The sequence below is a fragment of the Aquarana catesbeiana genome, linkage group LG05, assembly GCF_042186555.1.
Source record: "Aquarana catesbeiana isolate 2022-GZ linkage group LG05, ASM4218655v1, whole genome shotgun sequence".
NCBI classification, from domain to species: domain Eukaryota; kingdom Metazoa; phylum Chordata; class Amphibia; order Anura; family Ranidae; genus Aquarana; species Aquarana catesbeiana.
The window spans coordinates 104,626,152-104,640,045 of NC_133328.1; the positions used below are offsets into that span (position 1 = coordinate 104,626,152).

The window sequence follows — 13,894 nt, forward strand, 5'->3', positions numbered from 1 at the left end:
TCTGCCTGGCCCGTTTCACACATATGAATGGGGTAAAACCTCCAGTAACTGCTCACCCACTGTTTCCCTTCTCCTCTTTAACATGGGGAGCGCTTGTGAACATTGAGCTATTGGGGTCAGTATACCTTCATCCACCTACTTTAAATGGGGCAATTAAAGGGCACCTCTAGGCAAAGCCCTAGACTGTTTAACCCCTTTCTATTCTATCCAACGTTTAAAAAAAAAAAAGGTTTTGACTATACTTGCCCTTTAAGCCCCACCTCCAATATTCGCAAGCTCCACTTCAGTTTGATGCCGTTTCATTGCAATTTTAGTCATGCATGAGCTTTATACATCACACATGTCACTATGTTATCATCTCTGTCCTCTGCCTGGTCTGACAATGTGCTCATCCCTTTTTCTCTTATGTTTCTTCAGGTCTTGCAAGAAATGGATTATTTCAGCATGGTTGACTATTTCTCCCTTGGAGTTATAGTATACGAGATGGCGTTTGGCAAACATCCCTTCATCACCAGTACTGACGACTGGGAACAAATAAAGATGAAAATGATTTATATGGAGCCCGATTTTGAGGAGGGTATGGACCCTGACCTCCATAACCTCTTAGTTAGGGTAAGTTACAGAGAGCCTCAGCTCCTCTATTGCTCAGATATTGTTATTGGTCATGCAGCATCTCTTTATATTTCATTCTCATATATTTCATTCTTCATTACAGCTTCTGTGGAAAGACCAAGAGGGCCGAAACCATCTAGTCAGTGACATCAGGAGCCATCCGTTCTTCAAGACTATCGACTGGGCAGAGTTAGAGGGAAGAAAGTCAGACGAGCCACCTGAATCTGAACCAGTAAGTATACAGATAATAGAGTCCAAACACATTGGAGGGGGAGGGGAGATTTTCAGCAGCAGGCTCTTCCCCATCTAAGACATTTGTTTTACCAGACTTTTCAGACCAGTGTATATGAATTTGTGATCACTATACAATCATACGGCCTGGTCTGAATGATTTCTGTTTAGTATTGGAGATGATTATTGTGTATGTCATCTGACCACTAGAGGGAGCTAGGGTGGAAGGAGCGTGCTTGGTGAAATCTGCTGCACCTCGGGGGTGGGGTTCACCATACTTTGTTACCATTCTCTGTATCAATTAGAAATAGTAATGAATGTCTTTTTCTCTTTCTAGATTTATGAGGAACCATCAAATAACAGCATGCCATTGAATGAATTTATCAAAACCCTGGACCGGGAGGCTCCAATATCACCATATGAGCAGGAGTATTTCACAGGCTTTTCATACATGAGCGACAGTTTGATGATGTCACCAATGGAGTTATTTTCACCTCCACCATCATCGCCAGAGAAGCCTAATTTCGCTGACTGTAGTGATGAGAGTGAGCTTCAGAGGGAGGAACCAATGGACTGGGATCCAATATTATCATTGAAGATCCAGAGACCAGTACCGACTCCAATGGAGAACCATTATAAAGATGCTCTTCAACAATTGGCAGAGCTAATGGTCGTTTATCAGCCACCACCAGCGGTCAGACAGGAGAATCTCTTCACACCCTGGCCAATGCATTACGAGGAGGCTCATAAGAACCCAAAAGAGCCTGAGGAGCCTAATAATATCTATGACTTTGGCTACAAGAGAGTTAGTCAGATTCAGCAGCCACCTCAGGACTTCTTCCCAATGGCATACAACCAGGAGAATCTCTTTACACCGTGGCCGATGTACCATGAAGAAGCTCATAACAACCTCATAGAGCCAGAGGAGCAGAATAATATCTATGACTTTGGCTGCAAGAGAGTTAGTCAGATTCAGGAGCCACCACAGGACTTCTTCCCAACGGCATACAGCCAGGAGAATCTCTTTACACCATGGCCGATGTACCATGAAGAGGCTCATAACAACGTCATAGAGCCAGAGGCGCAGCAACACCTATGTGACATATTTCTACCACCAGAGAGACAGGACAGTGGACTTACACCCTGGCCCTGTATTATGAGGAGGCTCGTGACAACATCATAGAGCCAAATGTTCAGTTTTTCCCAATTGCCTAAGTCTAGTTCACACCCCTTCAGGCTGGGCGCACATGAGCCAGTTTTTATCAGTGTGCTTTTCTTATATTTGTGTGCTTTTCTTATATTTGTGTGCTTTTCTTATATTCATGTGCGTTTGCTTTGGTGGTGACACAGGCTGCTGCATTTGGTGTAAGCTGCAGCATTTGGTGGTGACATAAGCTGCTGCATTTGGTGGTGACATAAGTTGCAGCATTTGATGGTGAGATAGGCTGCAGCATTTGGTGGTGACATAAGCTGCAGCATTTGGTGGTGACATAAGCTGCTGCACTTGGTGGTGACATAAGTTGCAGCATTTGATGGTGAGATAGGCTGCAGCATTTGGTGGTGACATAAGCTGCAGCATTTGGTGGTGACATAAGTTGCAGCATTTGGTGGTGACATAGGCTGCAGCATTTGGTGGTGACATAAGCTGCTGCACTTGGTGGTGACATAAGTTGCAGCATTTGATGGTGAGATAGGCTGCAGCATTTGGTGGTGACATAAGCTGCAGCATTTGGTGGTGACATAAGCTGCTGCACTTGGTGGTGACATAAGTTGCAGCATTTGATGGTGAGATAGGCTGCAGCATTTGGTGGTGACATAAGCTGCAGCATTTGGTGGTGACATAAGCTGCTGCATTTGGTGGTGACATAAGTTGCAGCATTTGATGGTGAGATAGGCTGCAGCATTTGGTGGTGACATAAGCTGCAGCATTTGGTGGTGACATAAGCTGCTGCATTTGGTGGTGACATAAGTTGCAGCATTTGATGGTGAGATAGGCTGCAGCATTTGGTGGTGACATAAGCTGCAGCATTTGGTGGTGACATAAGCTGCTGCATTTGGTGGTGACATAAGTTGCAGCATTTGGTGGTGAGATAGGCTGCAGCATTTGGTGGTGACATAAGCTGCAGCATTTGGTGGTGACATAAGCTGCTGCATTTGGTGGTGACATAAGTTGCAGCATTTGATGATGAGATAGGCTGCAGCATTTGGTGGTGACATAAGCTGCTGCATTTGGTGGTGACATAAGCTGCTGCATTTGGTGGTGACATAAGTTGCAGCATTTGATGGTGAGATAGGCTGCAGCATTTGGTGGTGACATAAGCTGCAGCATTTGGTGGTGACATAAGCTGCAGCATTTGGTGGTGACATAAGCTGCAGCATTTGGTGGTGACATAAGCTGCAGCATTTGGTGGTGACATAAGCTGCAGCATTTGGTGGTGACACATGCTGCTGCATTTGGTGGTGACACATGCTGCTGCTTTTGGTGGTGACATGCCTCGGGCGGTGATGTCATAAGGGGCGGGGAAAGAAAGAAAGAAAGAAAGAAAGAAAGAAAGAAAGAAAGAAAGAAAGAAAGAAAGAAAGAAAGAAAGAAAGAAAGAAAGAAAGAAAGAAAGAAAGAAAGAAAGAAAGAAAGAAAGAAAGAAAGAAAGAAAGAAAGAAAAAGAAAGAAAAAAAGAAAGAAAAAAAAAAAGAAAAAGAAAGAAAGAAAGAAAGAAAGGAGTGCACAGAACCTCCTTTCCTCCCTCTCTCCCCAGCACATAGAGACACTTCTAATCCTTTACCTGCTATCCAGCTTGAATCCATTGGTACTTCACCTGCTGCCCAGCCAGATTCCACTGATCCTTTACCCACTGACCAGCCTGACTTCATGGATACGCCACCAGCTATCAAATCTGGTGCCACTGATCTTCTACTGTTCATGCTGACACTACTAATCCTTTACCTGCTATCCAGCTTGAATCCATTGTTATTTAACCTGTTGCCCAGCCATATGCCACTGATCCTTTATCTGCTGACAAGCCTGATGTTGCTTATATACCACCTGCTGCCCAGTCTGCCTCTGCTAGTTTTGTGCCTGCTGCCCAGTCAGTCTCTGGTACTAGGGTCAAGATATCACCAACTCCAGAGGTCTAATACCTCTGCATCTCCATGCATGTTGCATGCCTGGCATGGGTTACCCGTTTGGTCCAAGATTCCTGTAGTCAACTTTCATGCGCCATTTGCTTAGGTTGTGTCAAAGCCTGGTGGTCCAGATTTCTGCTTTTTATTTACAGCTCCAGTAGTAGAGGTGTTCGGGGTAAGGGCAGAGTTCCATCTGAATTTTGTCCTGGTGTAATGTGTGCCTCTGCGATTCCAAGAGTGTTCGGGGACCTTTGCTGGGGAACCAATGTCTTGAAAAGACCTGGGTGACTGTTAAAATACACTTACAGCTCCAGTAGTAGAGGTGTTCTGGGTAAGAGCAGATTTCTATCTAAAGTTCGGCCTGATCCAGTTGTAATGTGTGCCCCTGCCACTCCAAGGGCATTAGGGGACCTTTTCTGGGGAACCAATGTCTTGGTAAGACCTGGGTGACTGTTAAAATATACTTAAACTTACAGCTCCAGTAGTAGAGGTGTTCTGGGTAAGGGCAGATTTCTATCTAAAGTTTGGCCTGATCCAGTTGTAATGTGTGCCCCTGCCACTCCAAGGGCATTAGGGGACCTTTTCTGGGGAACCAATGTCTTGGTAAGACCTGGGTGACTGTTAAAATATACTTATACTTACAGCTCCAGTAGTAGAGGTGTTCTGGGTAAGGGCAGATTTCCATCTGACGTTTGTCCTGATCCAGTTGTAATGTGTGCCTCTGCCACTCCAAGGGCATTAGGGGACCTTTTCTGGGGAACCAATGTCTTGGTAAGACCTGGGTGACTGTTAAAAAAAAAACTTAAATTTACAGCTCCAGTAGTAGAGGTGTTCTGGGTAAGGGCAGATTTCTATCTAAAGTTTGTCCTGATCCAGTTGTAATGTGTGCCCCTGCCACTCCAAGGGCATTAGGGGACCTTTTCTGGGGAACCAATGTCTTGGTAAGACCTGGGTGACTGTTAAAATACACTTACAGCTCCAGTAGTAGAGGTGTTTAGGGGACCTATGCTGGGGAACCAATTCCTTGGAAAGACCTGGGTGACTGGTAAAATGAAAAGCAGTATGGGTTAGGGGACTCCACGTTAAGCCTGCAGATGGTCCATGGGATCCCAGCATTGGGATATTTTCTGCCCTGTGGAGCTGCAAGTTCCAAATGTTGTACTTGTTAAAGGATCTGACCTCCGGGAAACTCAGCCAGCTTCCAGGCCCCAACAGCAAGGCACTCAGCCAGCTTCCCAGACCCCAACAGCAGGGCACTCAGCCTGCTTCCAGACCCCAACAGCAGGGCACTCAGCCTGCTTCCAGACCCCAACAGCAGGGCACAGCCTGCTTCCAGACCCCAACAGCAGGGCACTCAGCCAGGTGGCAGAGCACCTAGCCAGTTGTCAGAACCTGGCAGCATGGTATCTAACAGACTGAAGGACTATCAATTTTCAAATGTACTTTTTATCATACTATAGAGCACTTTTAAAGCAGAACAGGTTGCTTTCAACCAAACTATAAACACATCATATGGCTGGTATCATGGCTGATCACCATGAGAACTGCAGATCAAACAGAAATAAAAATGGAAGTTTCCTTGCTTGTAAAGGATAAGAGGTCAGTAGAAGCAATATTAACCACCAACAATGGTGTCAGTGGACACAATAATACCTGGACCTAGGTAGTATTACGCCTATCTGGATGCACTGTGCCCGCACGGGTGTGCTAGAGAGTCGCAACCTGGGAGCTGCCTTGCAGCGCAACATCCACACCTCCAGTGGCTCTGGTGAAGACCAGGTGGCTCCTTAGACCCTGTGACTCTGGTACACCTCCGTTTGCATGCGGTCACACTGCTCCAACTCCAAAAAATAGCCACAAAAACAGCTGAATTAAAAGAAAAATGGAGTCCATTCAAAGATACGTCAGAATACAAAGAAAAATCTGCTCAAATACAAAGGTTTTTGGCTAAAGCTGATAAAGACATCAAACATAAAAAACCTAAAAATACCAAAGGGATTGGAACAACTATAGAGAAAACAAAGTACTTTTTATCATATTGTAGGGCACTTTTAAAGAAGAACAGGTTGCTTTCAACCAAACTATAAACATATCATATGGCTGGTGTCATGGCTGGTCACCTATACAACACCATGAGAACTGCAGGTCAAACAGAAATGAAGATGGAAGCTTCCTTGCTTGTAAAGGATAAGAGGTCAGTTGGACGCAATAATAACCACCAACAATGGTGTCAGTGGGTGCACCTTGTGTGTAAACATCAGAAGAGCATCTACGGTCTTCAACAATCTGCAAGGATGTGGAATGTGAAAGTGAACAAAGTACTTACTAAAGAGGGATTCTCAAGATGTAAAGCAGACGGGGGTCTCTACTCCAGGAATCAAGACAGATGGATATACATCCTTATCTATGTTGATGACATTATAACCTGTTTTGAACAAGAAGGGGATTACAATCAGAAAGTTCACAAGCTGAAAGAAAATTTTGAAATCAAAGAACTTGGGAACATTAGCTACTATCAGAGAAACTTCAAGAGTTTGTTTCCATGTCTAGCAACAAATTCCAATGCAAACCAGGACTAATACGCACTGTAGCAGAGCGTCCCAGAGAGAGCCAGGAAAAGTCCACTTCGAGGTTTATACATCTCCCAGGCAATTTTTCAGGGCAATGGCTGGTGTTAGTGCTTCAATCATCCCCGGCACCAAGGTTGGTATGGTGTCAGGAGTCAGGATGATTGAAACACATTATTTCTATCATTACATTGTAATGTAAAATGAAATGGTTCAACTCACCATAATGCAGAATCATTGGGAGCCCTGAGCGTGTCACTTGCCACCATCGCTTGTCACTTGCCACTATGCCTGCCACCAGATGGAGATGTCACTTGCCACGCTGCCTGGCTGCCACCAGATGGAGATGTCACTTGCCACGCTGCCTGCCACCAGATGGAGATGTCACTTGCCACGCTGCCTGGCTGCCACCAGATGTTGATGTCACTTGCCACGCTGCCACCAAATGGAGATGTCACTTGCCACGCTGCCTGGCTGCCACCAGATGTTGATGTCACTTGCCACGCTGCCTGGCTGCCATCAGATGGAGGAGGGCGGAACAGCGGTGCGGGCAATGAGAGATGTCACCTCTCTCCACCGCCGCCGCACCGCTGACATTACTTCTCGATCTTTTCAAAAATGGCGCCAGGTGGCGCAATCACGCTACTGCGCATGTGCTGCCCGGCCGTGCATGTACGAGCCTTCCCAAGCCCGGCCGCTTCGGAACGGCGCATGCGCAGTAGTGGGCGGCTCGCGGCCATCTTTTCTAAGGGTACCGGTGCCCTTAATTCGACTTTAACGGGCAGCCCGAAAGGGGGGGTGGCCGCGAAGTCGCCGCAGGAGCGGCGCCGCCCCTGCACCACTGCCGCTCCGAGGCCTGGCCTTGGTGACCTTGTGGCAAATCTGGCCCTGGGAATATCCACAAATACCAAGCCAGACTAGTTGCCAAGGGTTGCTCTCAGAAATTTGGTGAAGATTATGACGAAACTTTCACTCCACCATCAGAGCACTTCTTAGCATTGCAGCCAGAAAGGGAATGCAAGTGAAATACCTAGACATGGAGACATTAAGGAAGATCTCTAGATAGAGCGACCACCAGGGTTTGAGAAAGGGGACAACCTTGTGTGTAAACATCAGAAGAGCATCTACGGTCTTATACAATCTGCAAGGATGTGTAATGCGAAAGTGAACAAAGTACTTACTAAAGAGGGATTCTCAAGATGTAAAGCAGACCCCCGTCTCTACTCCAGGAATCAAGAAGACAGATGGATATACATCCTTATCTATGTTGATGACATTTATAACCTGTTTTGAACAAGAAGGGGATTACAATCAGATAGTTCACAAACTGAAAGAAAATTTTGAAATCAAAGAACTTGGGGACATTAGCTACAATCTGGGTATCCAAATAGAGAGAGAAAAAGATGGAAGTTCTCAGAAAATCTGCGAAATCTTGCAACAATTCCATATGCAATATGCAAAGGAAGTGAAATGTCTATGGAACCAGGCTATCGAAAGAGCACTGAAGGAGAAAACTTGCTACCCAACAATGATACGTATCACAGAGGAATTGGTAAGCTGCTATATGTTGCCACTGTGACAAGACCAGACATATTTGCAGCACTGGGATCCAGCGTCATCCTCACCTCCCCATTCCCAGGTTTTTTCCTCCCACACTTCAAAAACTTTCCTCGCGTTGGTGGTGCAGTGGTGAGCATAGCTGCTTATCCAGCAGCTGACCCGGGTTCGATTCCCGGCCAACGCAATTGCCAACATGGCTGCCTCGACCGCTAACCACTTTGTGTCCCCAGGGAGAAATCTACTGTGCAAATTAAATGCTGATGGAATAAAATTTAAATCAAAAGGAATGTGTTTTGTTAAGCATTTTGAATAATATATTTTTTTGCACAAGAAAATGATTGTTTTGTATTCTCATTTTCAGCCAGTAGGTGGAGCACTCAGCTCATTTTCAGGTATTTTCTAGGCTATCCTTAGCAACTTGGCTGAAAAAAAGCCTGCTGTTTACTATATAGTATTTACTATATACTATATAGCTCTCTCTAACACTAACCCTCCCTATAACCCCAATACTATCCCTCCCTATATCCCCAAGAATAACCCTCCCTGTAACCCCAATACTAACCCTTCCTATATCCCCAAGAGTAACCCTCCCTGTAACCCCAATACTAGCCCTCCCTATATCCCCAAGAGTAACCCTCCCTGTAACCCCAATACTATCACTCCCTATATCCCCAAGAGTAACCCTCCCTGTAACCCCAATACTATCCCTCCCTATATCCCCAAGAATAACCCTCCCTGTAACCCCAATACTATCCCTCCCTATATCCCCAAGAATAACCCTCCCTGTAACCCCAATACTATCCCTCCCTATATCCCCAAGAATAACCCTCCCTGTAACCCCAATACTATCCCTCCCTATATCCCCAAGAATAACCCTCCCTGTAACCCCAATACTATCCCTCCCTATATCCCCAAGAATAACCCTCCCTGTAACCCCAATACTATCCCTCCCTATATCCCCAAGAATAACCCTCCCTGTAACCCCAATACTATCCCTCCCTATATCCCCAAGAATAACCCTCCCTGTAACCCCAATACTATCCCTTCCTATATCCCCAAGAATAACCCTCCCTGTAACCCCAATACTATCCCTCCCTATATCCCCAAGAATAATCCTCCCTGTAACCCCAATACTATCCCTCCCTATATCCCCAAGAATAACTCTCCCTGTAACCCCAATACTATCGATCCCTATATCCCCAAGAATAACCCTCCCTGTAACCCCAATACTATCCCTCCCTATATCCCCAAGAATAACCCTCCCTGTAACCCCAATACTATCCCTCCCTATATCCACAAGAATAACCCTCCCTGTAACCCCAATACTATCCCTTCCTATATTCCCAAGAATAACCCTCCCTGTAACCCCAATACTATCCCTTCCTATATCCCCAAGAATAACCCTCCCTGTAACCCCAATACTATCCCTCCCTTTATCCCCAAGAATAACCCTCCCTGTAACCCCAATACTATCCCTTCCTATATCCCCAAGAATAACCCTCCCTGTAACCCCAATACTATCCCTCCCTATATCCCCAAGAGTAACCCTCCCTGTAACCCCAATACTATGACTCCCTATATCCCCAAGAGTAACCCTCCCTGTAACCCCAATACTATCCCTCCCTATATCCCCAAGAATAACCCTCCCTGTAACCCCAATACTATCCCTTCCTATATCCCCAAGAATAACCCTCCCTGTAACCCCAATACTATCCCTCCCTATATCCCCAAGAATAACCCTCCCTGTAACTCCAATACTATCCCTCCCTATATCCCCAAGAATAACCCTCCCTGTAACCCCAATACTATCCCTTCCTATATCCCCAAGAATAACCCTCCCTGTAACCCCAATACTATCCCTCCCTATATCCCCAAGAGTAACCCTCCCTGTAACCCCAATACTCTCCCTCCCTATATCCCCAAGAATAACCCTCCCTGTAACCCCAATACTAGCCCTTCCTATATCCCCAAGAATAACCCTCCCTGTAACCCCAATACTAGCCCTCCCTATATCCCCAAGAATAACCCTCCCTGTAACCCCAATACTATCCCTCCCTATATCCCCAAGAATAACCCTCCCTGCAACCCCAATACTATCCCTCCCTATATCCCCAAGAGTAACCCTCCCTGTAACCCCAATACTATCCCTCCCTATATCCCCAAGAGTAACCCTCCCTGTAACCCCAATACTATCCCTCCCTATATCCCCAAGAGTAACCCTCCCTGTAACCCCAATACTCTCCCTCCCTATATCCCCAAGAATAACCCTCCCTGTAACCCCAATACTAGCCCTCCCTATATCCCCAAGAATAACCCTCCCTGTAACCCCAATACTAGCCCTTCCTATATCCCCAAGAATAACCCTCTCTGTAACCCCAATACTATCCCTTCCTATATCCCCAAGAATAACCCTCCCTGTAACCCCAATACTATCCCTCCCTATATCCCCAAGAATAACCCTCCCTGTAACCCCAATACTAGCCCTCCCTATATCCCCAAGAATAACCCTCCCTGTAACCCCAATACTAGCCCTTCCTATATCCCCAAGAATAACCCTCCCTGTAACCCCAATACTATCCCTTCCTATATCCCGAAAAATAACCCTCCCTGTAACCCCAATACTATCCCTCCCTATATCCCCAAGAATAACCCTCCCTGTAACCCCAATACTATCCCTCCCTATATCCCCAAGAATAACCCTCCCTGCAACCCCAATACTATCCCTCCCTATATCCCCAAGAATAACCCTCCCTGTAACCCCAATACTATCCCTTCCTATATCCCCAAGAATAACCCTCCCTGTATCCCCAATACTATCCCTCCGTATATCCCCAAGAATAACCCTCCCTGTAACCCCAATACTAACCCTCCCTATATCCCCAAGAATAACCCTCCCTGTAACCCCAATACTATCCCTCCCTATATCCCCAAGAGTAACCCTCCCTGTACCCCAATACTAACCCTTCCTATATCCCCAAGAGTAACCCTCCCTGTAACCCCAATACTATCCCTCCCTATATCCCCAAGAATAACCCTCCCTGTAACCCCAATACTATCCCTCCCTATATCCCCAAGAGTAACCCTCCCTGTACCCCAATACTAACCCTTCCTATATCCCCAAGAATAACCCTCCCTGTAACCCCAATACTATCCCTCCCTATATCACCAAGAATAACCCTCCCTGTAACCCCAATACTATCCTTCCCTATGTAGCGATGTGAACTGTATCCAGAAAGCTTTGCACCTTCCAGTGTTTTGAATATTGTTGGTCCCGTGATTATTCGACAGCCAGTGACCTCATACCTGTGCGCCAGCAGAGTGAGTTATGGGGCGTATAGTCCTTCTGGAATCTGCTGTTATATATTCCCATACTCTAAGACTACAAATCCCAGGGACCCTTGCAGTGGCCTAAAGGTTGCTGGGAGGGATTATAAAAGTAGCTTATGAAGCCCGGGCACGCTCTCTTCCTCCTGGGCCTGACGTAAGACGGAAAAAAAATGAGGTTTACAAACATGTTATTCTTGCCTGCTCTCTATAATAGTTTTGCATAGAGCAGCCGCGATCCTCCCCTTTTTGGGTTCCCTGCTGGCGCTCCTGGCTCCTCCCCCTTGCCCAGTGCACCCCATAGAAAGCCGCTTGCTATGCGATTCATTGAAGCACAGAGCATGGCTCGGCCCCACCCCCTGCTCACTGGCTGTGATTGGCTCCCACTGCTGACTCTCTGTCCAGTGAGGAGAGAGAGAGCTACTGCTCCCAGGCACAGCGCTGGATCAAGATCGAGCTCAGGTAAGTATGTGGGGGGCTGGGGGGAGCTGCATATAGGTTCTTTCCTCCCACCCTCCAAAGACATTCCTCGCGTTGGTGGTGCAGTGGTGAGCATAGCTGCTTATACAGCAGCTGACCCGGGTCCGATTCCCGGCCAACGCAATTCCCAAGATGGCTGCCTCGACTGCTAACTGCAGGGTGTAAATTGTACAATGTACTTTATCCTGTCTTCCTAGGTAGTCCTGTTCCTCTCTCCCCACCTCTGTCCAATCACACATACACTATTTACCAAAAGTATTGGGGCGCCTGCCTTTACACAAACATGAACTTTAACCACTTGCCGACTGGGCCATAGCCGAATGACGGCTACAGCGTGGTCGCATAATTCTGGGAGGGCGTACAATGATGATCCCCGCACACACAGGAGTGTCCTTGCTCGCCGGATACTCGGGACCCAGCTCGTCAGGGATCGGGGTAAAGGACCAATCCCAGCGGCCCTTTACCACGTGATTGTTCCGTCCAGCGGATCCAGAGAGATCACTGTCACCGAACCGGCGTAATTTCCGGTTCTCTCCTCTCCTCACACCGATCGTGTAAGCAGAGGAGGGTGATGCTGCTTGACTTTTTTTGTATGTATTCCAAGTGCCCAGCAGTGCCACATCAGTACCCATCAGTGCCCCATCAGTGCCCAGCAGTGTCCTTCAGTGCCACATCAATACCCAGCAGTGCCACATCAGTGCCCATCTGTGCCCCATCAGTGCCATATCAGTAACCAGCAGTGCCCCATCAGTACCCAGCAGTGCCCCATCAGTGCCCAGCAGTGCCCCATCTGTGCCCAGCAGTGTCCTTCAGTGCCACATCAATACCCAGCAGTGCCACATCAGTGCCCATCTGTGATCCAGCAGTGCCACATCAGTGCCCATCTGTGCCCCATCAGTGCCATATCAGTAACCAGCAGTGCCCCATCACATCAGTACCCAGCAGTGCCCCATCAATGCCCAGCAGTGTCCTTCAGTGCCACATCAATACCCAGCAGTGCCACATCAGTGCCCATCTGTGATCCAGTAGTGCCACATCAGTGCCCATCTGTGCCCCATCAGTGCCATATTAGTAACCATCAGTGCCACATCAGTACCCAGCAGTGCCCCATCAGTACCCAGCAGTGCCCCATCAGTGCCAATCTGTGCCCCATCAGTGCCACATCAGTAATCAGCACTGTCCCATCAGTGCCCATCTGTGCCCCATCAGTGCCATTTGTGCCCCAGCAGTGCCACATCAGTACCTAGCAGTGCCAGATCAGTACCCAAGCAGTGCCCCATCAACACACATCTGTGCCCCATTAGTGCCACATCAGTACCCAGCCGTGCCACATTTGTGCCCAGCAGTGCCCTACAGTGCCCCAGCAGTGTCACATCAGTACCCAGCAGTGCCCCATCAGTGCACATCTGTGTCCCATCAGCATCACATTAGTACCCAACAGTGCCACATCTGTGTCCAGCAGTGCCCCATCAGTGCGCATCTGTGCCCTACAGTGCCACATCTGTGCTCTACAGTGCCCCGTCAGTGCCAATAATGTGCCCATTAGTGCCAATACAGTGCCCATCAGTGAGTGCTCATCAGTGCCACCCTATCAGTGGATGCTCATCAGTGCCGTAGAAATGTGTAAAAAAAAAATGCGTAGAAAAATGTGTTTTCATTTTTTTTCCACATTTTCCAAAAACTTGTGGGGAAAAAATGACATGTTCAAAAGACTCATTATGCCTCATAGAATATACGTTGGGGTTTCTTTCCAAAATGGGGTCATTTTGTGGGTGTTTCCATTGTCCTGATGCTCCAGGGCCTTCAAAAGTGTGATAGGTTGTCAGGAAATTAGATGTGTAATTTATGTCCCTAGAACACCTGACGGTGCTCCCTGAATGTTGGGCCTCTGTATGTGGCCAGGATGTGTAAAGGTCTCACACATGTGGTATCCCCGTACTCAGGAGGAGTAGCAGAATATATTTTGGGGTGTCGTTTGTGGTGTGCACAGGCCATGT

At 47.2% G+C, this 13,894-nt stretch overlaps 1 protein-coding gene and 2 non-coding genes across 3 annotated transcripts; all 3 read left to right on the plus strand.

Annotated features, from left to right (window-relative positions):
* Window positions 1-368: 368 nt before the first annotated feature.
* LOC141145951 (uncharacterized) lies at window positions 369-2,026 on the plus strand. Its single transcript, XM_073632742.1, has 2 exons — window positions 369-844; window positions 1,181-2,026. Exons 1-2 carry the CDS (start codon window positions 665-667, stop codon window positions 2,024-2,026), a joined length of 1,026 nt encoding a protein of 341 aa, XP_073488843.1. The 5' UTR covers window positions 369-664.
* Window positions 2,027-8,205: 6,179 nt separating this feature from the next.
* Window positions 8,206-8,277, plus strand: TRNAD-AUC (transfer RNA aspartic acid (anticodon AUC)). Its single transcript has one exon. It is a non-coding gene; the product is annotated as a tRNA-Asp (tRNA).
* Window positions 8,278-11,948: 3,671 nt separating this feature from the next.
* Window positions 11,949-12,020, plus strand: TRNAY-AUA (transfer RNA tyrosine (anticodon AUA)). The gene has a single exon. It is a non-coding gene; the product is annotated as a tRNA-Tyr (tRNA).
* Window positions 12,021-13,894: the final 1,874 nt, after the last annotated feature.

Bases quoted from the DNA above. Each gene is read 5' to 3' on its own strand.
- LOC141145951 (XM_073632742.1), top strand. From the start codon at position 665: ATGCAGCATCTCTTTATATTTCATTCTCATATATTTCATTCTTCATTA. The intron at 845-1,180 runs GTAAGTATACAG...TTCTCTTTCTAG, and splicing joins AGCCACCTGAATCTGAACCA to ATTTATGAGGAACCATCAAA.